Source organism: Musca autumnalis, unplaced genomic scaffold (assembly GCF_047663935.1).
Source record: "Musca autumnalis isolate F117 unplaced genomic scaffold, ASM4766393v1 scaffold_5, whole genome shotgun sequence".
Taxonomy (NCBI): Eukaryota; Metazoa; Arthropoda; class Insecta; order Diptera; family Muscidae; genus Musca; species Musca autumnalis.
This window is the reverse complement of record NW_027412088.1, coordinates 90389509-90415867: the sequence shown is the minus strand read 5'-3', so window position 1 is coordinate 90415867 and position 26359 is coordinate 90389509. Positions and strand designations below refer to the sequence as shown.

Genomic DNA, 26359 nt, shown 5'->3' with positions numbered 1-26359 from the left:
AAAGATTCAAACTTGCCAGAATGCCGCCCTGAGAACAGCAACAGGGTGCCTCCTCAAATCTTCAGTGGAACATCTACATGAGGAGCAAAGATTCTTCTAGTAAAGCAACACAATGAGATGCTTTCGTTGCAGTAACTGCTTGGATGTTACCGTGTTAGCCATCCCAATCACCATCTTGTGGGTAGGCCCGGCACATACAGACAGATCAGGAAGGATATCCATGCTCAAGAGGGAGAGGTCCAACGATACATGAGAGAACTCCTAGATCAACAAGCGTATCGAACAGCACGGTGTGCCTTAACCAAATTTAAATGGAAGGTGCTTACACCTGGGAAGTTTTTGTAGTATTCACACGGATGCAGTCGCCAAGGCCTTAAGCAATTATAGTGTGAATAAAGTCCTCGAAATACATTCCCCATCTATTGCAGCTGAGGAGCGTCAGCTGCCACGACAAACTAGAGTAGTTTTGGCTCAACTACGCTCGGGATATTGCAGTCGCCTAAATTCTTATTGGGCGGAAATCGACCGCGCCGTGCAAGACGACACAAAACACCTTTTCAACTGCCCAGCCATACCTACTCATCTAACTCCAGTAGATCTGTGGTTACATCCCATCGAAGCAGCCACTTTCCTGGAACCGGAGATAGACCCAGAGCCAGATTGAATAGAAAAACGAACATACAAACATAATAACAAACACTGTTACAACAACAACAACAACAAGAAGTTCGACAAGGATGTGTCTTATCTTCACTACTATTTAATATTTACTCTGAAAAAATATTTCAAGAAGCATTTTTATACCCTCCACCATAGTATGGAGGGTATATTAAGTTTGTTTTTCCGTTTGTAACGCATTGAAATACTCATTTGCGACCCTATAAAGTATATATATTCTTGATCAGGGTAAAATTCTAAGTCGATCTGAGCACGTCCGTCCGTCCGTCCGTCTGTAATAATCACTCTAGCATCCACAAAAATGGAGATAGGACGCTGAAATTTTGGGAAAAAGCGTCTTTTGTTTGCAGGCAGGTCAAGTTCGATGATGGGCTATATCGGTCCACGTTTTGGTATAGCCCCCATATAACGGTACCCCCCGATTTGCGGTATTTTGACGTTTTTAGCTACATTTTCAGACCGATTTGGCTATAATTTGACATTTAGGGTTCTTAAGTATCAATAAACATATATAACAAAACTTCTGGACATAGGTCCACGTTTTGGTATAGCCCCCCCGATTTGCGGTATTTTGACGTTTTTAGCTATATTTTTAGACCGATTTAGCTATAATTTAACATTTATGGCACTTAGGTATCAATAAACTTATATAACAAAAGTTGTGGACATAGGTCCACGTTTTGGTATAGCCCCCATATAACGGTACCCCCCGATTTGCGGTATTTTGACGTTTTTAGCTACATTTTCAGACCGATGTAGCTATAATTTGACATTTAGGGTTTTTAAGTGTCAATAAACTTATATAACAAAAGTTGTGGACATAGGTCGACGTTTTGGTATAACCCCATATAACGGTACCCCCAATTTACGGTATTTTGACGGTTTTAGCTACATTTTCAGACCGATTTGGCAATAATTTGACATTTAGGGTTCTTAAGTGTCAATAAACATTTATAACAAAGCTTGTGGACATAGGTCCACGTTTTGGTATAGCCCCCATATACCGGTACCCCCCGATTTGCGGTATTTTGACGTTTTTAGCAACATTTTTAGACCGATTTATCTATAATTTGACATTTAGGGTTCTTAAGTGTCAATAAACTTATATGACAAAAGTTGTGGACATAAGTCCACGGTTTGGTATAGCCCCCATATAACGGTACCTCCCGATATACGGTATTTTGACGTTTTTAGCTACATTATCAGACCGATGTAGCTATAATTTGACATTTAGGGTTCTTAAGTGTTAATAAACTTATATAATAAAAGTTGTGGACATAGGTCCAAGTTTTGGTATAGCTCCCATATAACGGTACCCCCCGATTTGCGGTATTTTGACGTTTGTAGCTACATTTTCAGACCGATTTAGCTATAATTTGACATTTATTGTTCTTAAGTGTCAATAAACTTATGTGACAAAACTTGTGGACATAGGTCCACGTTTTGGTATAGCCCCCATATAACGGTACCCCCGATTTACGGTATTTTGACGTTTTTAGCTACATTTTCAGACCGATATAGCTATAATTTCACATTTAGGGTTCTTAAGTGTAACTAAATTTATATAACAAAAGTTGTGGACCTAGGTCCACGTGTTGGTATAGCCCCCATATAACGGTACCCCCGATTTACGACATTTTGACGTTTTTATCTACATTTTCAGACCGATTTAGCTATCAATTGACATTTAGGGTTCTTAAATGTCAATAAACTTATATAACTAGTGGACATAGGTCCATGTTTTGGAATAGCCCCCATATAACGTTACCGCCCGATTTCAGGTATTTTGAGAATTTTATCAACAAGTTATCTGTATTTTGAACATTTGAAATTCTTAGTGGTCACCACACCTCTCCACCAAAAATTGTCAAGAAAGCCCCCATATAACGGTACCTCCCGATTTTCAGTAATTTTATGATTTTAGCTACAATATTAAACCGAACTAGCAGTAATTTGACATTTGAAGTTCTTAGTGTTCACAACACCTCTCCATCAAAAATTGTCAACATAGGTCCATGTTCGGATATAGCTCCCATGTAACGGTACCTCCCAATTTTCAGTAATTTGGCCATTTTAGCTACAATTTTTAACAGAACTTACTGTAATTTGACATTTGAAGGTTTGAAGGTTGCATCTGCATCAACAATTTTCAACATAGCCCCAATATAACGATACTTCCCGATTTTCGGTACTTTGAGGATTTTACTTAAAATGTTTAACCGAACGTAGGTCCATGTTTTTGTATAGCCCCAAAACAAACCTCCCGATTTTCCGTACCTTAGCTATATTTTTGGATGAACTTTCTGTAATTTGAAATTTAAAAGACAACAAAAATTGTTCATTTAAGTTCATATTTTCGTATAGCCCAGATACCTCCGAACTAGCTGTTAATGACATTTGAAGTTCCCACGTTATGTACCGATTTTCGATATTTTGAGGATTCTAGCTAAATTTTTTAACCGAATTAGGAGTTATTTGACATTAAAGGCTCCCATCAAAAACTCTCAACATTGACCCATGTTTTATTATAACCCCTATATAACAGTACCTCCCAATTTCTAGCCCACCAAAAATTGTCAACAGTTAGATATAGGCACCATAAAAAACATAAAAAGCATTTTATGTACATTATCTGACATTTTAACGTACTCACTTAAAGTTGGGGACAGGAATGAATATTTTATGGTGGAGGGTATGAAAAGTTCGGCCCGGCCGAACTTAATGCTTTTTTACTTGTTAAATATTCAAGAAGGTATAAAAATCAGAAATAAATATATGAACAACATCCGATACGCCGACGACACCACTATTCTGCCTGATACTATGTCCGGACTACAAAGTCCTATGAACAGACTCACTGAATACAGCGAAAAATATGTGCTAAAAGTAATATCCAAAAGACTAAGTTCATGGTGATTAGTAGAAAGAATTCGCCCACGGACACATCTTTAAAAAACATAACTCTACTATTGAAAGAGTAAAATGTTTTAAATACCTAGGCGTTCTAATTAATGAGGAATGGGACAACAGCAAAGAAATTAAATGCAGAATAGAGATGGCAAAGGACGCGTTATTCAAATATAAAAAGTGTTAACAAGCCATAACATAAACATTGAAACGAAGACAAGATTCATTAAAAATTATATTTGGTCAGTATTGCTATATGCAGTGGAAATTTGGATCATTAAAGCTGTAGACATTAAAAGACTCGAGGAATTTGAGATATGGGTTTACAGAAGAATACTTAAAATACCCTGGACAGCTCACATATCGAACGAAGAAATTCTCAGAAGAATGAACCGTACCCGAGAACTAACAACGCATATCAGAAAGCAAAAGAGCGCATACCTAGGACACATTATGAGGAATCCCAAATATAAACAACTTCAATTAATTCTCCTAGCAAATATAGAAGGTAGAAATTCCAACAAACAACTTGGCTCAAGAACATACAGCAATGGACCGGATATCATAACGCAGACCACCTTATCAACACATCACGAAATAGAAAATTCTTTAGTCAAATCATAAATAACATGTAATGAAAATAGAAACTATGTAACTGTATGATCGCTAATATTCGAAAATCGAATAAGCAAATAAAGAAGAAGAAGAACATGATTCCATGTTTTGGTAATGCCCACATATGAAGCTACCAACTGCTTGAACACATTTTTAGATTAGATAATTTAGGCATTTGGGGTATCCGTGGCTGAAACAGGAAATGAAATTAATTATTCCATTTTAGTTAAGAATATTTTATGGAGTATAAAGAGTTGCCATGGGCAGAACAATGGTCATATGTTTCTTCTAAGTGCTCTTAAAATATATCGTTGGTCTGTCCGTCCTGGTCTTTACTGGGAGCATAAAGCTGATGTTAAATACTTTAGATTTTATCCGAATTGCTGCTAGTCTTTTTTTTCACTAGGGTGAAGTTGAAGACCACATGTTTTAACCTCCGACCAACTACAAATCCGCAACCAAACTCATGCTTTATGCCATGGCAGCTATAATACAGTGCGTCGCCTTTAGGTGTTGTTGTGACGACTTTCGCAATCCATCGTATTTCCTGCAGTAATGTCGGCCTTGTATTTTCAAGTAGATTGCAGATCATGGTCCTTAAAACATAATTCCGTAACAATACTTTTGTAATGTCAGTTTTCTCATTGACAAAGAGCTCAGAACCTTATACATTCGATATAGCGGAACATATTTCAAATTGAATTTCACTTTCTTTTTAAAGGTAATTGGTGTTAGTTTCCATGTTGGTACCGGTTGCAATGAACTCCCAGCTTATGATCGAGCCATAACTCAAGCGAAAACACTTTTTGATTTTGGCACAAAGCTTGGATTTCAAATGACGCTTTTAGATATTGGTGGTGGATTTCCGGGCAGTGATTATGTGATGTTCAAAGGGGTTTGTATGAAAATTATTTGAAAAGACGCCTAAATCGATAAAAATTTCCCTTCATTTCTCCTCTCTAGATCTGTGATATTGTTGACCGTTCATTACAGCGTAATTTTCCTGAGACTAATGTCAAAGTTATTGCTGAACCGGGTAGATATTTTGTGGAATCCGCATACACTTTGATTTGCAAGATACACTCTAAGCGTGTGACAAAGTCAAGTGACGGTAGTCCAATCAAACATTATTATATAAATGACGGAGTCTATATGTCATTTAGGAATGTTGTCACCGAGAATTACAAGGTTGTTGTTGAACATTTACTGGTAAGTAAAATCGGAATACGAAAGGTCCATCTATGATTTAAAATTAGACTATTATATACTCCAATTGCGCAATTTTTTAAAACTAATTACCATGGTTGCCACCGTGGTACAATGGTATGCACACTAGGTTATGACTTTTTGACCTTTTTTCTCAAAAATGGTTTCCTGTAGCAAGTATGAATGAACTTTTGCCTATTGATGGCTACAATAATGTTTATTCTACTTAAGGGGTTATCACTAGTTTTGCAGTCCAAAAAACTAATTTTTCATTAATTTTTTACAAAGAAACTACCAATATTTTTAAGTAGTTATTTCTTTTGTATGATAGGGCACATTTGGTACTACTTTTGGAATTGTTGTTGTTGAAAAATATTGCATAGTCTTGTGGTAAATGGCTACCTGCGAAACCATTTTTTGTAAAAGCATTTTGCGATGCCAACGATAGCTCGGAAATGGACGGGCTGAATCATCTTATATTTTTGTGGTTGTTTTAAGATCCTAATAATATGGTTTTTAAGCGAAACAAATTTTTAAAAAATGTATTTAAATAATTGTGAACTGTCAAAGTCAAAATTTCGATTTTAACGAAAAATATACCGTTTTTTGCACGGTAGAACAATATAAGGTAACAACAGTACCAGCCTGATTAAACTGGGCTGTAATGTTAATGTCAAATTTCATACGACATTTTATATTTTTATTTCTATTTTCGATCTATATTAGGGACATATATTTTTTGAGGAAAACATATATCATTCAAAAAAAAAACTATTTCCCGTAAAGACTTCTTCATATCAATGATATGTAACCTCTTCTATGTCCGAACAACGTGCCGCACACTATAACACCGCTTATAGAAAAAAGTATGGAACAGCTTCTCCTTTTTCAATGAATTTTAGCAAGAATTATACTTTCTGTGAGAAATTATCCATTTAGTGGAATGATATGGATACTTTCAAATTGAACATGTAACGAATTTTCATTCATGTTTTTCAAAATAATCAATCAAATGTGATAAATTATAAGTTTTATAAATTCCAATAATTTATAGACATTTCCTTGTTTTGTTTACATGTATTGGTGACACTAACATTACAAACAAAATCAAATTTCTATGTGGTTGTTGAGTTGTATTTGTTGTAGTATTTACTCTACCTTCTTTGTTCTACCATCTGTTTTTTGTAAAAAAGGACAAACAATTTTTAAAACAATCTGTCTCGCTTAAAGACAAGCTTTTTATGTATTTGATAAGCTCATCAAACTATGTGAAGATCGTTCAATTCGTTTGTTTGACCCGCAAAAATTTGTAAGTTCGGCCAGCTGACTTTTAATCAGTTGTTCAATGTAAACAACTTGAAATGTTAACATTATTGACCAAGAAAATTTCACATTTTTTTAGATTTTAAAGCGTTGTGGATAGGATATATATAATTGTTCCACAAACATCCTGCTTTAAATAAATCAAATGCAATTTTAAAATGTATGTTTTGTTGTTGTTGTTGTAGCAACGCATTTATGTTTGTTCGTGTATTATTTCAGTTATCAAGTTCCTCTGTATCCAGACTCAAGAATTCTGCAACCTGGACTGGTTGCGTCCATAAAGAATGAGGAGACAGGTGAGTGGGGTTAGCTGGGCAGTTGAATAAATGCAGAGTATCGTGTGGTCCCAATCCACATGCTGGGCATATGTTGGGTATCGTGGCGTCAATTCTGGCCCAATACGAATTGAGGCGGCTGCATCGTCCGGATCTTAACTGAGCTAAAACCACTCGTGTTTGCCTTGGCAGCTGTCGTTCTTCTGCTGCGATGGATGGGGGATGGTTTCCAAGTACGGCATTCACACTGTATCTTCGTACTGCTTGCGCAACCATGTTGGTGTGAATGCGATTCAAGCCTGCCTGATAGGCTCGTTGATCTAGCGGTTCTCTTTTATACCTTTGGACCTCTCTCTCTAGATCATGAAGGTCTCTCCTGACGTGCCTGGGTGGGGGGCGCCTGTCCATTAAATCGTGACAGGGATGCTCACTGCGGTAACACCCAAGCAGGTACTGCATCGACAACATCTTATTGTGCTGACGCACCGGTAAAACCTTCGCCTCCTCATGAAGATGGTCCACTGGTGTCATGAGGAGGCACCCTGTTGCAGTCCTCAGGGCGGCATTCTGGCAGGTTTGAATCTTCTTCCACTGCGATGCGCTAACCTTTGCGGACCACGCTGGCGCCGCATAGCTTACCACAGACCGGCCTATTGCATTGTAGGTGGTCAACAAGGTTTCTTTATCAGCACCCCAAGTGCTGCCGGCCAGCGACTTGAGAACCTTGTTCCTACTTCTGATCTTATTGCAAATAGCTGTGGCATGCGCGGACGACTTGAACATGCTATCGAACGTTACACCCAGTATTTTAGGGTAGTTAGTGGTCGGAATCAGTGCACCATCGACCAATATGTTCAGTGGGAGCCTCATCTCAGCCGTCCATGTGGTGAATAGCGTGGCTGTGGATTTAGCGGCGGATATTTTCATATTCCTCAGATGGAAGAACTGCACTAGGTCAGCTATGTAGACATTTAACCTATCACATATGTCATCGACGATAGGACCCGACGCCAAGATCGTACAATCATCCGCATACATCACGATCTCTATGCCGCACAGTGGTTCAGAATCGTTTTTTCCTGGTCAAAATTCTGTAACTTTTGAACGGATAGAGATATTTTCACAATTCTTTTTTTGTTAGACAGATAACACAATCAGCTTTCCGGTGAATTATAAGCGGTCAAAGCGGTCTGGTAGTTGCAGAGGAATTCAATGTCAAAGTTAAACTTTTGAATTTTTTTACTATTTTTCATCAAAATATCAGTGCTTTTGTGTTTTTATATCTTCTTATATATTAAAGATTGTCAAACGCCAATAAATACACTATAAAAATGCAAAAAAAAAAATAAAAAAAAATTTTCGAAAAAAAAATTAAAAAAAAATTTTTCACAAATTTTTCACATTAAAAAATGCAAAAAAATTAATTTTTTTCAAAAATTAAAATAAAATGCTCCTTGGGTGTTCAAAAAACTTATATAACTCATATGAAAACTCATATACTCCAAAAAATTTTAATTTGTGTAAAAAAGCTGTAATTCATATGGGAATTGGTATGGAAAAACACACATTTTTACCCATGTAATTTCAATAAATTTAAAAAAGTGTTAAACGGACGGAACGGGACGGGAACAAAAGTATATATGGGCTAAAAGAGGAGACTTTCGGGCATATTTCTGTGGAAACAGAACATTGTTCCATGTTGTTCCACAAAAGTTCTAGTCCACTACATTTGGAATTTCATAAAATTTAGTACCTGAGGAAAAATAAAATAGCTCATGTTGTGTAAACGCCACGGTAATTTGTTTAATTTATTTTTAAAGGCCACAATCCTACCTACCTAACGAAAAAACGGCGAACGCAATTTATGTTATTGTTTTCGAGAAATAGCAATTTCTTTCTCTAGAAGTTTTCAAAAATTACGTATTTCTCAAAAATTAGAAAAATGCTCGTCTTTAGGGGCACCCCACGCCCGCACCTTCCAATATTTTTACCTAATTTTTTTGGTTTCCTTAGTTTCAATATGTTTACTATCGAATACCATATAGAAATTAAATATCTGTTACAAAACAAAATTTTGATTTTTGGCCAGGAAAATCGATTCCTGAACCATTGTGCGGCGATTTTTTTGTTTCTTGATATTTCTCATCTATGAACATTGTAGTTTCAGAATCTGCAAAAACTTCCCAGGTGTAAGCACCTTCCATTTAAATTTGGTTAAGGCACACCGTGATATTAAGCAGGAAAGTGTTGCGAAGGAGGTACTCGAAGGAATGGACCTACATAGTCCATTAGAAGTGGATCTTATTTTGGGAGACATATCTTTTCGTTAGATATCGCACCCACTAGTCATTTCAGGGAGTCATTGTATAACTTTTGGACGAGTATGCCAGGAAGCATGGACTTGTCCACGGGAAACATAAGATCGCTGTCAACAGGACCATAACGAACAGCATCGGTATACAAATGTTGAACTTTGGGAAGGTACCCTAAGGGGTGGACCGATATGGGGCATTTTGTTAAACTAAATGTTAAACTAAATTTGGAGAAAATATTAGGAGATCCAAAGTTTTTACCAAATTTGTTGCCCCGTTTAAAACACTACTAACGGTAAATCCTACGAAAATAGCATAAAGGTCAATCTTGTGGAGAATTTTCACAGCTAAAACATTTTCTTTAGGCCCACTTACATAGGACTCACGGTTTCCAAGCAAAATCGTGAAAACCTAAAGAACCCCTAAAAATGTGAACTTAAATCGCGATTTATTTGAAAATCCCTACGGCGCACAGTGGTTCAGAATCGTTTTTTCCTGGTCAAAATTCTGTAACTTTTGAACGGATAGAGATATTTTCACAATTCTTTTTTTGTTAGACAGATAACACAATCAGCTTTCCGGTGAATTATAAGCGGTCAAAGCGGTCTGGTAGTTGCAGAGGAATTCAATGTCAAAGTTAAACTTTTGAATTTTTTTACTATTTTTCATCAAAATATCAGTGCTTTTGTGTTTTTATATCTTCTTATATATTAAAGATTGTCAAACGCCAATAAATACACTATAAAAATGCAAAAAAAAAAAATAAAAAAAAATTTTCGAAAAAAAAATTAAAAAAAAATTTTTCACAAATTTTTCACATTAAAAAATGCAAAAAAATTAATTTTTTTCAAAAATTAAAATAAAATGCTCCTTGGGTGTTCAAAAAACTTATATAACTCATATGAAAACTCATATACTCCAAAAAATTTTAATTTGTGTAAAAAAGCTGTAATTCATATGGGAATTGGTATGGAAAAACACACATTTTTACCCATGTAATTTCAATAAATTTAAAAAAGTGTTAAACGGACGGAACGGGACGGGAACAAAAGTATATATGGGCTAAAAGAGGAGACTTTCGGGCATATTTCTGTGGAAACAGAACATTGTTCCATGTTGTTCCACAAAAGTTCTAGTCCACTACATTTGGAATTTCATAAAATTTAGTACCTGAGGAAAAATAAAATAGCTCATGTTGTGTAAACGCCACGGTAATTTGTTTAATTTATTTTTAAAGGCCACAATCCTACCTACCTAACGAAAAAACGGCGAACGCAATTTATGTTATTGTTTTCGAGAAATAGCAATTTCTTTCTCTAGAAGTTTTCAAAAATTACGTATTTCTCAAAAATTAGAAAAATGCTCGTCTTTAGGGGCACCCCACGCCCGCACCTTCCAATATTTTTACCTAATTTTTTTGGTTTCCTTAGTTTCAATATGTTTACTATCGAATACCATATAGAAATTAAATATCTGTTACAAAACAAAATTTTGATTTTTGGCCAGGAAAATCGATTCCTGAACCATTGTGTGCCGTCTGGAGGGTGTGGAATTTCAGAAAGGTAGAGGTTAAACAGTTCCGGAGATATCACCCCTCCTTGGGGAACTCCCTGTTTCACTCTACGGGTTTTGGACTTCTTGTTTCTGAATTCTACAAACGACTGGCGTCCACACATATAGTTGATTACCCAACGTTTCAAACATGGCTGGAGATTAGTTTTCTCTATATCCTCGAACAGCTTGGCATGGTTGACGGTATCGAAGGCCTTCGATAGGTCAAGAGCCACCATGACTGTTCGGTCGCACGGCCTTTTCTGGTTCAGTCCTCTACTGATATGTGTGGATATGGCGTCTAATGCTGTTGTAGTACTATGCATTTTCCGAAATCCATGTTGATGTTGGGCAACTGGAAAACACCTTCTCATCGTGGGGAGGAGTAGCGCCTCTAGGATCTTTGCTACTGGCGACAGGAGTGAAATCGGCCTGTACGATTCACCTCTGCTGGCATCCTTGCCAGGCTTCAGTAGCGGGACCACCCTGCCAACTTTCCAGGCATCCGGTACAACATGGGTGGCTAACGATAGGTTGAGAACACTTGTTAAATACTCAACTCCAGGTTCATCCAGTTGCTTAAGCATTACCATCGATATTCGGTGCGGGCCCAACGCTTTGGATGATTTAGCGTTTCGGATGGCATCTGCAACATCGCTCATCGTAAATTGTGGTGGTACCTCCTCGGCTGGAAGAGTTCTTCTTATACGGCGTAGCACACTTCTCTTCGCCCTATCACTCTCGGGGTGCTCAATGAACTGCCGGTAAATAACACGCGCACCTCTTTGGGTCAGTTACTGTCACGCCGTTGAAAGTAACAGCCGTTCTGTCATCCTTCTTTTCCGGACTCGAGAGTGATTTAACCGTTGCCCACAATTTACTTATTCCTGCACCAATGTTGCACTGCTTCAGATGGTCTAGCCACTTTTTCCGCTTATGTTCGCCCACTAGCCTGTTGACTTCAAGAGTAAGTTCTCTAACTCTTGGGTCTTCGGGGTTCGTACGACGAAGCTCATCACGTTCATTTGCTAGTCGCCTCTGCTGGGAAATTTGGTCTTATTTCGGGTATTCGACCAGCAGGTATGTAGCGAGCGGCTGCTTTAATGATGATGTCTCGGAAAGTTCTCTCAGCTACCCGAGGATCTGAGGGGGTGGGCAATTGACTGAAGCGGTGATTGGTAAATTCTCTGAAACCTTGCCAATCAGCTTTCCCATGGTTCAGGAAAGTACGGCGTTCAGAGGTTATGAAGTCGGGTGGTCTGTTTACGGAGACGATGATAGGGAGGTGGTCCGAACTAAGGGAAATGACGGATTGCCAGGTTACGTCATTTATCAGACCTGGTGCCACAATGGTGATATCTGGCGAGCTGTGGCAGTTTCCTCTAATCCTCGTAGGAGCGTCTTCATTCACCGTGCAAAACGTGGAGCTATCGATTTGCTCTGCCAGCGCTGTACCCCGCTGGTCAGGGACGTACGCAGGATTTCATTTCGGGGGGGGCCCAACTTGACCAAAAATCATGAAAATTTGAAATGTTATGTAAAGCTATTTTAAAGGGTTTGTAAGTTGATTTTATACGATATATTGACAAAAAGTACATAAATTCAGTAGTATTTAGGGTATTATTTTTAATTTTACAACCGCAGAGAATTGAGCATAGAGCCTGTACAAGACAATTAAAACTTCAGAAATTTAAAATCGGACGATACCGACTACGACTCATAGACTCCGAATCCTTGACTCATGTTTGGGCTATGTCAAATCATTTGGCAAAATCTTAGCTAAATCGTGACAAAACACTTTAAGTGGAAAAAATTCTATGATTGTTGTTCCGGCCGTTACAGAAGAAGCATTAGTTTTTTTTAAATAACATTGTACAATAATATGAAAATCTGCAATTTTTATTAAATTCGTTACGGTAATCCACCAAATTTTAGAAGGATACATAATATCATCATCGTCAGATTCATCTGAATTGACTTTGTCCCATGGTTTTTGTGATACCGTAAATACACAAATTGTGTAATACAGGAAAATTTCCAGTTTTCGTTTGTTTACCTTTTGTTTGCTTAATCAGATTAATTGGAAACTGTGTTTTTACTCCCGGGCAATGAAGTTTATAACGAAAAATAGAAGAAATGCAAAAAATCCAACATTTCTTTTCTATCACGGATAATGGAGGTTCCCGGATAATCGATTCACGGATAATCGAGGTTCAACTGTAATGTGCTGGACTCAGTTCTTGCAACTTATTGAAGCTAGAATTTAAATATTTCTTAAATTAAATGTATTGTTTCAAATGTTATATAGTTTTGACAAATAACAATCGATCAATTGATCATAACTTGTAATCGGTTGGAAACGAACAAAAAAATCGTTAATTTTGATTTCTGAAAAAAATTGGCCAAAAGATATATGCTCTCAGCCTATGTAAATGCACAATCCCAAATATTTCCCCCAACAAATATGTATTCAGGAGCTTTTACAATGTTATGGCCTATCTGGACGACAAAAATTGCTAATAAAAATATCGAAACTTTTGGGATATTTATCTTAACGATTGTGGACGTTCGGAATACATGCATACGTTTTGCTAAAAAATTAATTTACATCAAAGCGCAGAAGTGTTAAAAGTACCTGTAGAAATGGAGCGACATAGTACATTTTGGAAATTGATATTATCATTTCAATAGTTACCCCATCACAAGCCAATTTAGTTGATCATCGTAGTATCGTGAGCTTTGTCAGGAAGCGTGGACTTGCCCACGAAAAGTAGGATATAGCAGTGAACAAGACTACAAGAGTCAACAAGAAAAATGCCCAAAGTATCCTCGAAAAGTTTTTAAACTGCACTTATGTTGAACGTTTAAAACGACCCATTTCGCATTATTTGTTTTCCAGTCTTTAGCAATATTGTAGCCCGCCCTCAGGCAGCAGAACTTATTTGTCATACAAATAATTGATTAAATATAGAAAATTTTACATAATAGTCAATAGCTGCTAAACCACTGGGAGTTGAAACATGTTAACTTCACAGAAAATCTTCCAAAAAGTGATGATTTTTAGGTTATGGTCGAATCATGGGCGATATGAACTTTATATTATATATTTGAATACTGGACTATATAGTAGACACCCTAAGCATATCCGCATTGCCATATGAAGATCCTATGACTTCCCCCGATGACGTAATTATAGCTTAAAGTACTCAAAATAAGAAATTTTTAACAGGTCCGTCGTATATTTTCTATATTTTTTTAATATATACTCACCATAACTATTTCAAAAACGATTTGTATCGAGCGTACAAAATCTCCTTAATATATTAATGTCGAAAAACCCACAAAACAATATTTGTTTATATCCGAAAATAACGAAAGTCTGGGTTAAACTCGTAAAAACCGATTTTGAGCTATATCTCAAAAACAAGAGCTGATGGAGGAAAACCGGCACCGGATTCGAAAATAACTCGCCGATTTTATATAGAAACAACTGCAACTTCGTCTGAAACAGTCAACTTTTTCAATTTTGTTGAGCAGTGTTATTGATATATTTATTACATGATCGTGGAAAAATATTCAAGATACACCGTGATAGAGACATTAGACATCGAAGGCATGTTAAGATGAATTGTGTATCACATTCAAGCCAATACTTTTTTCAAAGATATCATTACGACAAATTTTGCAGTTTCGGAGATATGGTGCATACTATATCAAAATTGTGGTACTTTAAGATATTGCGTACAACTTATAGCGCTAATGCATTTTTTCGAGTCGATTTTTTGTAAAAATATTTTCTTTTTTCCCTTATCTATAAGTATGCTAAAAAGGTCAAAACAAATTTCGATTTGGTTTCCGAGATATAGCCCCAATTTTTTGAGAAATTCAATATTTTGCCACTTTAAGATGAGAACATAAAATCTTGGCTAGATCTGACAAAACAATACCCAAATAGTGTTTTTGTCGTTTGGGTATGTACTTTCATAAAATCCTCAATAGAAGTTGTTTGCACACGACTACCTTAAAAATGTTGGACAGAGTTAGTTGATGATCGGGAAAAAATGCAAGTGGATTTGCTAAATATAGCAGATTTTAGCTGCTTTTGACGCAAACAAATTCATTTTACGTCATTTTTCCCCTACTATCTGGCAAACAATTTGTCAAATATAGCATAACAAAATTTTGGTCAAGCCTCTGAGACGAATTTCTAATTGACTTTTAAGATATTGTCCACGGAAACCCCTTCATAAATTTTGTCCAATAGACATTTTTTCATGCATTTCCATTGAGTGTAATGCCTCTAGCTCGAATATGACATAACAAACATGGAGTATATTCATTACGGAAGTCGTACATAATAGTGGATTGATATGAATTCAAGAAATAATTCAGAAACCATTAGAATTTTCTCTTAAAAAGAGTATAGGTCCAAACAAAAAATTTGAAAACATTTCTTAAAAAAAAAAACTTATTAATGATGCTCATTTTCTGAACAGAAACTTCAGAAAAATATAAGTTTTCGTATAAGATTCCATTTTATTTGAAATCTCCAATCATTAAAAAATGTTTATGACAAAGAAAATATGTAATAATTTTTTACAGTAGCTTAACAAATTTTGTTCGACCAAACCATTTCGGGGGGGGCCCGGGCCCCCTGTGCCCCCCCCCTGCGTACGTCCCTGCCGCTGGTCATTACCTAGGACGGAGTGCCAAAGCTCATGATGAGCATTGAAGTCCCCTAGCACCAGACGGTTATCGCCCTCTAACAGCGAACTAATATTGGGCATATAACGTCGGGCACAGCTATTCATCGGCGGTATGTACACATTAAGCAGCTCTACCTCGGCAGTACCACAATTTACTGCTACCCCCATACACTCCATGTATGGGTCACTAGAGCCAAGCTCAAGCGAGATAGGTCTGTACTGGACAGACTGGTGTATTAGGAAGGCAAGTCCTCCTCCTCCGCTTCTTGTGCGATCCTTCCGCAAAACGTTGTAACCATCACAACGTAAGCTACAGGTGGCGGTGAGCTTTGTTTCCTGGATCGCGGCGACCATGATGTTTTTCCGACTCATAAAGTCCACAATTTCACTGACCTTATTGCGGAGACCGTTGCAATTGAATTGCAGGAATGATGCATTTCCGGGCCGTTGAACAACAACATGTGGCGTTAGATGCTGCATTTGTTGTTGTTGTTGGGGAGACTGCGGGGGCGTCTCGTATTCCGACGACGACGAAGAGTCAGACGACGACGTAGAAGACGCACTGGGTGATGCGCTGACGCAGCAAGCAGCAACATACCTGTCGCTGTAATCCCGGGTGCTACTAAGGCCAGAGCACCCACGAAAATGCACCCATTCCATACATCCATTACATCTCACCATTGTTGACATGTGGTGGATGCGGATCTGGCAAACGGAACAGATCCATACTGGCCCGGGGTTCATTTCTATCCCGGCACGGACCAGAAGAGCTCGGAGCAGGCATTCCGGGATAAATTGCCGCTCCCATGGTGAAAAAAATACACGAACACAAACACATAATTGTTGAGGTGACGGCCCCTGGTCGAAGATTCCTCCGAGTCAATCCGGTGCATAGAACCGGCCGTCGCGGGATTGTAATGTATGTTTTTGTTCCATTTGGTGTAAACAACAATTTTCATACATTTTCGGAAACAGCTGACTTTCTTGCAAGTTTTTGCAAAATGTTATGTTCTTCAATAACTTTCTGCAATTTTTCTTGTTTGAGATAGTAAAATTCACTGAGAGAAGTCGCTGGAACTCACTGTATAATTTTTGCTGGGAAAGTTATCGTACAGACCTAATAACTAGACATCGGATTTTTGCATATTTTTTATTTCTTATCCGATTGGACTCAAATTTTGGATCTAGGCGTTTTAAGGGTAAATTTTTTGATATTTGGGTCATATAAAAAACATGCAAAAAATATGTAAAATTATACCAAAAATATGCAGAATATGCAGTTTTTGGCCGAAAATCGTCATAAAAGTCGTAAAATTGTCAATTAAAGTTAGAAAAATCACCAAAAATCTTCAAAATGTTCTAAATTAAGATTGTTGGCCACTTAACGTCGATTTTTTAGTAGATCATGTTATTGAGACATCTTACGACAGTGTGGTGCAGGGAATAAAATTATGGTAATGTAATACCATTTTTTATTATTAAAATAAGAATAATATAAAATTTGAGAAAATATCAAATATCTTATGTAAAATTCAATATTTTCTTTGTCTTAATTTGTAACATTAGTTTGATTTTAACTCATAGGGGACAAATCGATGTCGCATTTTTTAGACGGGGTGCCGCCTAAACTGTTTAGTTTTGTTAGATTTCAAGATTGCCAAAGTTTGAGCACAATTGGAATATGTTAACACGTACTACTGGGGCATCAAAGTTATGAAAAATCTTGATGTTTTGGCTATTTGGCGATTTCGGCGACCCATATCTGTGGTACGGTTAAGGCTATTTGCCCGCGTTATGCATTAAATGAAAGGCCATACTGTTCATTTTATGTTTAAAACAAAATACGTAAGTATTACTGAATTCGAGATAATAAAGCCAATGTCCCGAAAAACGTGACTAGGTACGCCTTAGGGCCAAAATTGAGTCTAACAGTAGACCCATTTTCTTCCTTTTTAATCAATTTTTGGAATGAAGATAAATGTCTTTTACCTTTGATTCTTATTTAAATTAATTCATGTGTCTGACATCATGTGGCTATATGGGTACAGCTGACTACACAGAAAAAAATTTTAGACATTTGATAAAAAAATTCAAAGTTTCAATCAAAAATTTATCGATTTTCCGGCGATAAAAAATTGTCATATTGACAAAATTCGATAAAATTTTTTGATTACAAAGTAAAAATACAACTGATAAAATAGTTTACATATTGACAAAAATATTTATCAAAATATTCCACATTGTGCTTGATAAAAACAAAATATTTTCTTGATGAAAAAAATTGTTGAATACATTTTTTTTCAATCGATAAAAAATTTTTCATATTTACAATTATTTTGTTGTTTTTGGTTAAATACAAACCCAAAAGCCAAATTGATCGAGAATGGTTCGATATTGATTTTAAATTAGATTCAAACTATTAATAAGTTATTACGGAAAGCGTATATGTCATATTAACAAACAAAATTAAATAATGCATTACTGAACTTCAATGCATTTGGTGCGGAAACTTTATTTGTGATGGAGAAAAAATGACACCGTATTTCATAGTAGTTTTTTTTAGTAGTTTTATTTATAGTAGTTTTATTTTTACTTTGTGATCAAATAATTTCGTTCGGAAAATCGTTCACAACTGGAAATTCGGAGTTAATGTTTACTCTTTTGAGCAACAAGAAGTCTCACTTTTAATTACGCCAGTTTAATTTTGTGTGGAATGTACCCGAAGGACCAGACCGATGTAGTACATATTCGAATCCGATCTATATCTGGAAGGAATAATACGATATGCAATGTTTGGACCAAATCAATTGCTCCCTTCAAGAGTTATGGTTCACAGCGTTTTACAGAAAAAATTTGAATTTTTGCGGGGGAGGTACCCGAGGACCGATATGGCCCATCTTCGAACTTAAACTAAGTTTGAACAAAATATTACGATACCCAAAATTTGGTTCGAATCACTAGATCCTTTCGAGAGTTATCGCGAGCACCAGCCAGACAGATGAACGGACATGGCTAAATCGACTCCAAATTTTCTGAAACGAATTTCGTTCAAACATACTTGGGGTCTACAACCGTATCAAAGTGTATACACCCTATGTAGCTTAAAGGCTGAGGGTATAATCATTTCAAGGTGCGATTCGTTGCGATAAATGGAGTACATTTTTTAGGCTACATCAAATTTGGAAATATTTTATATTCGGCTGGTACAAACTTAATTCTAAGAAACACAATTTTGAGCCGATTTGCCTGAAAATTTGGTATTTTTGTTTTGATAATATTTCAATCAACAATTGTCGACATACCTAGGTCTACGTTGGAGAATAGCCCCCATATACGGGTACCCCCAATATATGATAATTAGACAGCGGAATTCTTTGCAAATGCATATATGGTAAGGATGATCGTAGAGAAAATCAGACAGAAACTCGTTTTATCACAAAATAAAACGAATTAGGCCCAGAAATGTTGGCATATTTTGCATATCTCCTATATTTTGACATATTTTTACATATTTGCATAAAATGAGCATATGCAAAAATATATACAAGGATTTGAGGTGTGTCCACGTCTTCATATAGCCCCCATAGAACGGTGCCTTCCGGATTTCGGTATTTTGAAGGTTGTGGCCTCAATATCCCTCTGAGATGGCTGAAATTTGGTATTAAGTCTTCCTTGGGTGTATAAAACTTTCCACCTGAAATTTGTCGGTAAAGGTCCACGTCTTCATATAGCCCCCATAGTACGGTGCCCCCCGATTTCCGGTATTTTGAAAGTTGTGGCCTCAATATCCCACCAAAATGATTGAAATTTGGTATTAAGTCTTTCTTGGGTGTAAACAACTTTCCACCTAAAATTTGTCGGTTTAGGGTCAGGCCTTCATATAGCTCCCATAGAACGATACCTTCCGATTTTCGGTATTTTGAAGGTTGAGGCTGTGGTTATACATTTCTCTATTTTATTGACTTGCCTGAAAAGAATTTTAAACAGAAAAATTAGCATACAAATATTTTTGTACTTATTATTGAAATATTTGTTACATAAGAAATTTGGCATATGCAAAATTTATGCATTTTGCATATGTCATATGTTTGACATGAATCGGAACAAAAATAGGGGTTGCATAAATTCCGCTGTCTAATGATAATTTGACAAGTTTAGCCATATTTTTAAGCCGATTTGGCTGTAATTTTACATTTTGATTTCTTAGAAGATATGAACCCTTCGCACCAAGAATTATAAACGTATGCGAAGATTTAGTTTAGACCCCATACAGTGGGATCACCCTGTTTATGTATTTTCTTCTTCTTTATTTGCCAATTCGGTTTTCGAATTATAGGCGACCAAAACAAAGGCATCCCTGTCTTTAGCATCACTTAGAAGTCTTGCAGAATCCCGAATTCCAGTCCATGCTTGGATATTGTCTAGCCATATAGTTTATTTGCTTCCTCTTTCGGGTCTGCCAGCAATAGTTGTCCTTAGTATATTTTGTAGCAATTTGTATTTGGGGTTTCTCATAATATGTCCTAGGTATGCTGTCTTCCTTCTCTTTATCAAATCGATCAACTCCCTCTCGCAGTGCATTTTTCTCAGAATTTCGGCATTTGGTATGAAATCAGTCCATGATATTCTCAGTACACGCCTATATATCCAGATTTCAAATGCCTCCAATCTTTTTATGTCTGCTGATTTTAAAGTCCATGTCTCAACGGCATATAGCAGAACTGACCAAACATATGTTTTTATAAATCGTCGCTTTGTTGTGAGATTAATATCATGACTTGACAAAATTTTTTTGTATTTATAAAAAGCGTCTCTTGCCAATTCTATGCGAATTTCAATTTCTCCTTAGCAATCCCATTTCTCGTTGATATTAAATCCAAGATATTTAAAGCTCTTTATTCTTTCGATGCAGGCGTCTTGTACTTGTAGCGTGATATCATTGTAACTGTTGTTTTTGCTGATTATCATGTATTTAGTTTTTCGCATATTAAGATTGGCTGTTTTGTGTAATTTTAGGAAATTTAGGGGGAAAATAATTTTGAATTAATATTTTGTGACAGTAATTATAAATAAAACTAAATATCAATACAAAAAGGACGTAAAAATAGTTTTGGCCAGAAAAATTGGACTTCACCCCAGTTTGCAATGCTAATATCTCAGCCAATTTTGCCCCGATCGACTTGAAAATTTTTACTCCATACTAACTGCACCTCTAAATAAGAGTAAGCCAATAAATTGTCTTATTTTTTTTAATACCATGAAATGAGAAAAAATTCTTAAAAAATATTTCCTGCTACACGAATGAATGACCTTTTGCCTATTGTTGGCTATAATAACTTTTATTCCATTTAAATATTAAATATATGAAATAAAATTATATATGATATAGGTGTATGTAATGATATGATACATTTAGTGAGAAACAAAAAGTTATGTCATGGCTACACGCGTTGCCGAATTTGACGATTTATCGTAATTTTGACGATTTTTTGGACCAAAATTGAAAAATGACGATTTGACGATTTTATGGTCCAAAATGACGATTTTTCACATAATCCCGAATTGCATGAAGCAAAAGACGATAACTATATTTTGACCCGAATTTCACTAAAGACTTTAGGGAAATCAATGTTCCAAAGTCGATTTTATGAGCTATTTTAATGTTTTTAAACAATATCGAGACGGATTGACTTCATTTAGGCACATGTCTGGAATAGAGGGATTTTCATAGTTTTTGCCTCATCTTGGATTTACATTAGCTGACAATTTTCATGTAGAATTGTTATTGGATGAAAATCTTCCTTGAAATTTTTCATGTAGAATTGTTAATGGATGAAAATCTTCCTTGAAAATTTTTCGAGATAAAATACTTCCTATCGATTTCCTCTTTAATGAGAGTTTTTTGTAGATTTTCGACTGCCCAGCAACCAAATGTACGTGTACCGACTAACATGGACGGTCACACTGTCAGGCAAGCTAATCTGTCATTCAAAACTGGCGATGTGTACTCATCTTTACCTTGCTGCATTACTGCAAACTCGATAACCACGGTGAAAACTATCATCTCCTGAAAGCTGTTTTTATAGCGGTATTTAAGGGATAAAACATAGGGTAAGTGCACCAGTAGTCGGCACTTTAAGGATTCTCGTATCTTCAGCCGTATGTCATTCCGAGACTAAATATCCAATCAAATTAAATTTAAGTTGTTATGATTCGTTATTTTGTGTAGTTTTAGATTATATAAACAATTTTTTTGATTATTTCTGTTCAACATCCAAAAAATACAATTTTAGTGAAATGCTGCTTTTTCACCAGTAGTCGGCACCATTCCCCAATAGTCGGCATGATATGATCCAGTAGTCGGCATGTTATATTTAAATAAAGAAAAAATGCATACTTTACATTTTTCTTAAATATTTGAAAGAACTATAGCTTTAGCATTAGTTATTTATACATTTCTAGTTTATTTGTATACATTTCTATTGATTTTACTTCAAAAAATAAGGGAATTTAAACATATTGTTTCAATAAATTAGTTCGTAGCAGTAGTCGGCATCTATTACCCAGTTGTCGGCATCCCACAACGTACGTACTTCAAATCATGGCTAATATTGCTTAAAATCGCTAAAGTTCCTTTCAAATTGAAACTATTTTTTTTATTAATTAGCCTTTAAAGTATTTCTTTAATATTTTTTATAATTTTTAGCTAAAAGTAATCGATAAAAATCAATGTTTATAACCCCATGCCGACTTCAGGCAAATTTTATATTTTTTTGTCCCTACCCAGCAAAAATTTGGTAGACACATGTCATTACTTTCTGCATTACCAGGTAATGAGTACTCATTACCCTCCGCATTATCACACAGTACATATATAACAGTTAACACATAACTAGTTACATCCTTACTTACTACTTACTTACTAAGTAATGAGTATGGTGGCACAGAGCTAGTGTGTCCGACTACAAATTCTAGAGTTGTGTGTTCAAAGCTCAGCGTCAGCATGTGTGTTTTTTGTTTACAAAATTACAAAAACATGTTGATGTACATGGATGAGTTTAACCAACCCTTGCTGTTCGAGCGAGTGGCCTAGTGTTTAGTGTGTTTGACTACAAATCAGAAGTTCGTGTGGTCAAAACTAGCATGTATCGAATGAAAAAGAAAAAAACAAAAAATGTGTAGTGTTGAATTTGAATATAATTTCACCTCAATTTTTTCTAAAAATAGAACTATGCTTTTTAGCTTCTTTTCGACTGCAGGTATGTGGTTATGTATGTACTTAAAAAACATATTTAAGGAAGTACTTCCGCCCTATGACATCCCCATGTAAAAATAATGACTTTTACGGTATATTTGTAAGTAGTTACTACTGCCAAATTTTACTGAATAAAGTCATTACTTAGTAATGACTATTTTTGCTGGGTAAAGTCGGCATCAGCAAAAATTGCACAATTATAAATATTTTTTAAAAATTTCTTTTTCTGAAGTGTTCTTTTACCTATTCTCTACCTATATAACAAACATGTTGTGGAAAATTTCTTCATTTTAAAATAATTACAGAGCTTATAAGGTTAACATCTCCACAATCTTTTTCTTAAGAAACATGCATTTTCGGTTGTGGTGAAAAACACTCACTGACAAAAACATAAATTTCGATATAATAATTGGTCCTAGCTCAATGAAATTTTATATACATTTAGCTGACAATATTGTTGAAGAATTTTTAAGATTATTTTCCTATTTTGTTTTCTTAATTTTTAGTTATTTGAGTTCAAATTCAAAAGGTGCCGACTACTGGTACATGCCGACATTAGGTGCACTTACCCTACTTGTCATTTAAAAAAAAATATTGACTTATTTACAGTAGAGTTGTGCTTTCTAGTTCGTTTAGCTTATCGATCTTTTTAGTTCAGGTCTTTTGATTAAACTAGTTCGTTCTTTTAGTTCAGTAGTTCAGTTCGTCGTTCAGCAAGCACTTTGCAATAAAACTCTCTAAATGTTGCACATTACCATATAGTTGACCGAAGATCCTATAAACTGTTGATAATGAATTGGGAGAGTGTTTTGATCGTTGGTAGAGTATACCCAAGACAGTGTGACACAAGTTCTATTAATTTTTTTGAATTCTGGCTCATCAACTATGTGTAGCGCATGATGACCTTTTGCTACCATTTTGCCTATCAATTTCTTCAAGCTTTTTCATAGGAGGCGGTCTCCGGATGTTGAGAGCTTGTACTTGGCAAACACAGTTGTCAAATTATGAATGAAAATCGTCGATTTGTTTTTGTTTTCCGTTCACATATTTTGTTTTTGTTCATGTTCTTTTGTTTTCAACACATTTCAATTATTATCTCACTTGTTTTACAAAAATGTCAAAAATTTGTTAACCCTACTGTCTGTGAAAAAATGATGGACAGCTGACAAATGTATGTATGTGTTAGTAAATCAGAGTTTGAAGACAAATTGTATGGTACAAACGCCGACTGAAACAGCTGACATTTCTTTCGTTCTTTTACTGAACTATAAAGAACGACTTCGAGTGATCTAGTTCAGTCGTTTTTTGAGGTGAGTCGTTCAATTGAACTAGTTCGTTTGCGAACTACACAACTCTAATTTACAGGTAGTGTAGAGTATGACGCAAAAAGTTTCAAGTCGATCGGAGCAAAATTGTCTGATATATGAGAATTGGAAGGGAACAATTTCTTGAGATTTGTATGTAGCATAGATACTTTAAACGCGTTCTTCTCGAAATGGCATTTTTGAAGTCGGTGCCAACGATATCTCGAAACCAAATTGACCGATGAAAAAGATAGTCCTTAAGCGAGAGAGATTTTTAAAATAAAATTTGCCCGATTTTTGACAAAAACACAGTAATTTTTTTTTCGCTATAATCGAAATTTTGACTTTGACGTTTAAAAATGATCGGCCCATCCGTTTTCGAGCTATCGTTGGCACCGCAAAACGCTTTTACAAAAAAGGGTTTGACAGATAGCCATTTAAGACTATGCAATATTTTTCAACAACAAAAATTCCGAAAGTAGTATACTATCGTCTAAAAAATCACATTAAACGGTAACCAAACCCAGTTTTGGATCATGTTGACGATTTTTTACGATTTTCCAAATTTTTATGACGATTTGTTTTTGACGATTTCCGACCAAAAACTGTCGGCAACACTGCGTGTAGCTCCAAAGCTTATTTTCAGTTATATATCTACTTATAGTGACTTCAAAATTTTGCCAAAAGAACTCATATAGAAAACTTCCAAATGAATTTGTGCGTGGCTTTTTTAGCGACTCACATTATAATTAAGATTTTATGTAATCATAGGTAAAAACTCATCAAAATATGATACAGGTAGAAGAGCTTGTAAAAAATCATAACCCTAATGCACATCCACCTTGCACGCTGAATGCCCGACTTTGATTCCCAGGCAAAGCAACATCCAATTTTCAATCTTGACAAAATAACCCTTAGTGTAATGTTGGCTACATTCCCTGAGTATTTAAAGCATGTAACACTTATCTACAAGTGGTGTCTTAAGCTCAATACGAATCGGGATACACTCATTATCAATGAGAAGTCTCCCTTGTCCTTTCTGGGATATATTTGTGGAACAATTATACATTGGGGGCCACCGTGGTGCAATGGTTAGCACGTCCGACTTGCACTCAGAAGGTCTGCGGTTCGAATCCCAGGCCAAGCAACATCAAATTTTCAACGGTGGCAAAATTCCCCCTCAGTAATGCTGGCGACATTTCCTGAGTATTTAAGCCATGAAAAACTTCTCTACAAGTGGTGTCGTAAGACACGCCGTTCGGACTCGGCAATAAAAAGTAGGTCCCATATCATTGAGCAAATATGAATCGGCGTGCACTCATTGATATGAGAGAAGTCTCCCCTTGTCCCATCTGGGATGTTTGTGGAACAATTATATTATTATACATTACAGTTTATTTATTTTTTATACATTTCATAATTAAGGTTTTATTTATTTTACTAATATCCTCATAACAAATACAATAAAATTATAACAACTATTTTACAGGATATTGCAAATCCCACATTCAAAACAACATTATGGGGCCCATCCTGTGATTCCTCTGATAAGGTATGAAACCATTTTACAACATTATGAGACCTTAATGATCTTTTTCTTCCCCATTTTTTAGGTTGGAGAAAATCTCCGTTTGCCAGATTTGATATGTGGAGATTTCTTGATTTTTCCAAATATGGGTGCCTATAGCATACCACTGGCGACACGATTTAATGGCGCAAAACCAACCCCTATCATATACTTCGATAAAGAAGATAAACAAAAATCATCAATACACAACTTTTCTGCACAAGTTGAGGAAAACATTTCAAAACTGCACAAGAACATTTGCATATAATCTTTATTAATAAAAATCAAATGTCGTTCGTTGGTAGAGAACGGCTGGACCGATTTGAATATATTTTTGTTTTTTTTTTTTTTTGTAATGTTCGCTATATTCCAAAAATTTAGTTTTTATGGAAAGAATTTTGACCAAGCCCACCTTTTTTAAATAACTTACAACTACAAACTACATAACCGATTTTCCTGAAATTTTCAGGGAATGTACCACGCCCACATTTTAAATATGTTGTATTTAAAAAAACTATTGAACTGATTTTCATGAAATTTGCAGACAATATTTAAAGTTGTGAAAATGTATTTCGTTGCATTTCGGAGGGGTGGTTTTACCACACCTGTATCCTATTTTTATACCCCAGCATTTATGCTAACGATGGTACAAACACTTTC

The 26359-nt window shown here is 35.8% G+C and overlaps 1 protein-coding gene across 1 annotated transcript in view; it reads left to right on the top strand.

Annotated features, from left to right (window-relative positions):
* LOC141406415 (ornithine decarboxylase 1-like) overlaps window positions 1-26026 on the top strand; it is a 32630-nt gene extending 6604 nt beyond the window's left edge. Inside the window, exons 4-7 of the mRNA XM_073991774.1 lie at window positions 4922-5095; window positions 5164-5409; window positions 25622-25684; window positions 25746-26026. Coding sequence (XP_073847875.1) covers window positions 4922-5095; window positions 5164-5409; window positions 25622-25684; window positions 25746-25967 — 705 coding nt within the window. The 3' untranslated portion in view covers window positions 25968-26026. The remainder of the gene's footprint in view (window positions 1-4921; window positions 5096-5163; window positions 5410-25621; window positions 25685-25745) is intronic.
* The last annotated feature ends 333 nt before the right edge of the window (window positions 26027-26359 follow it).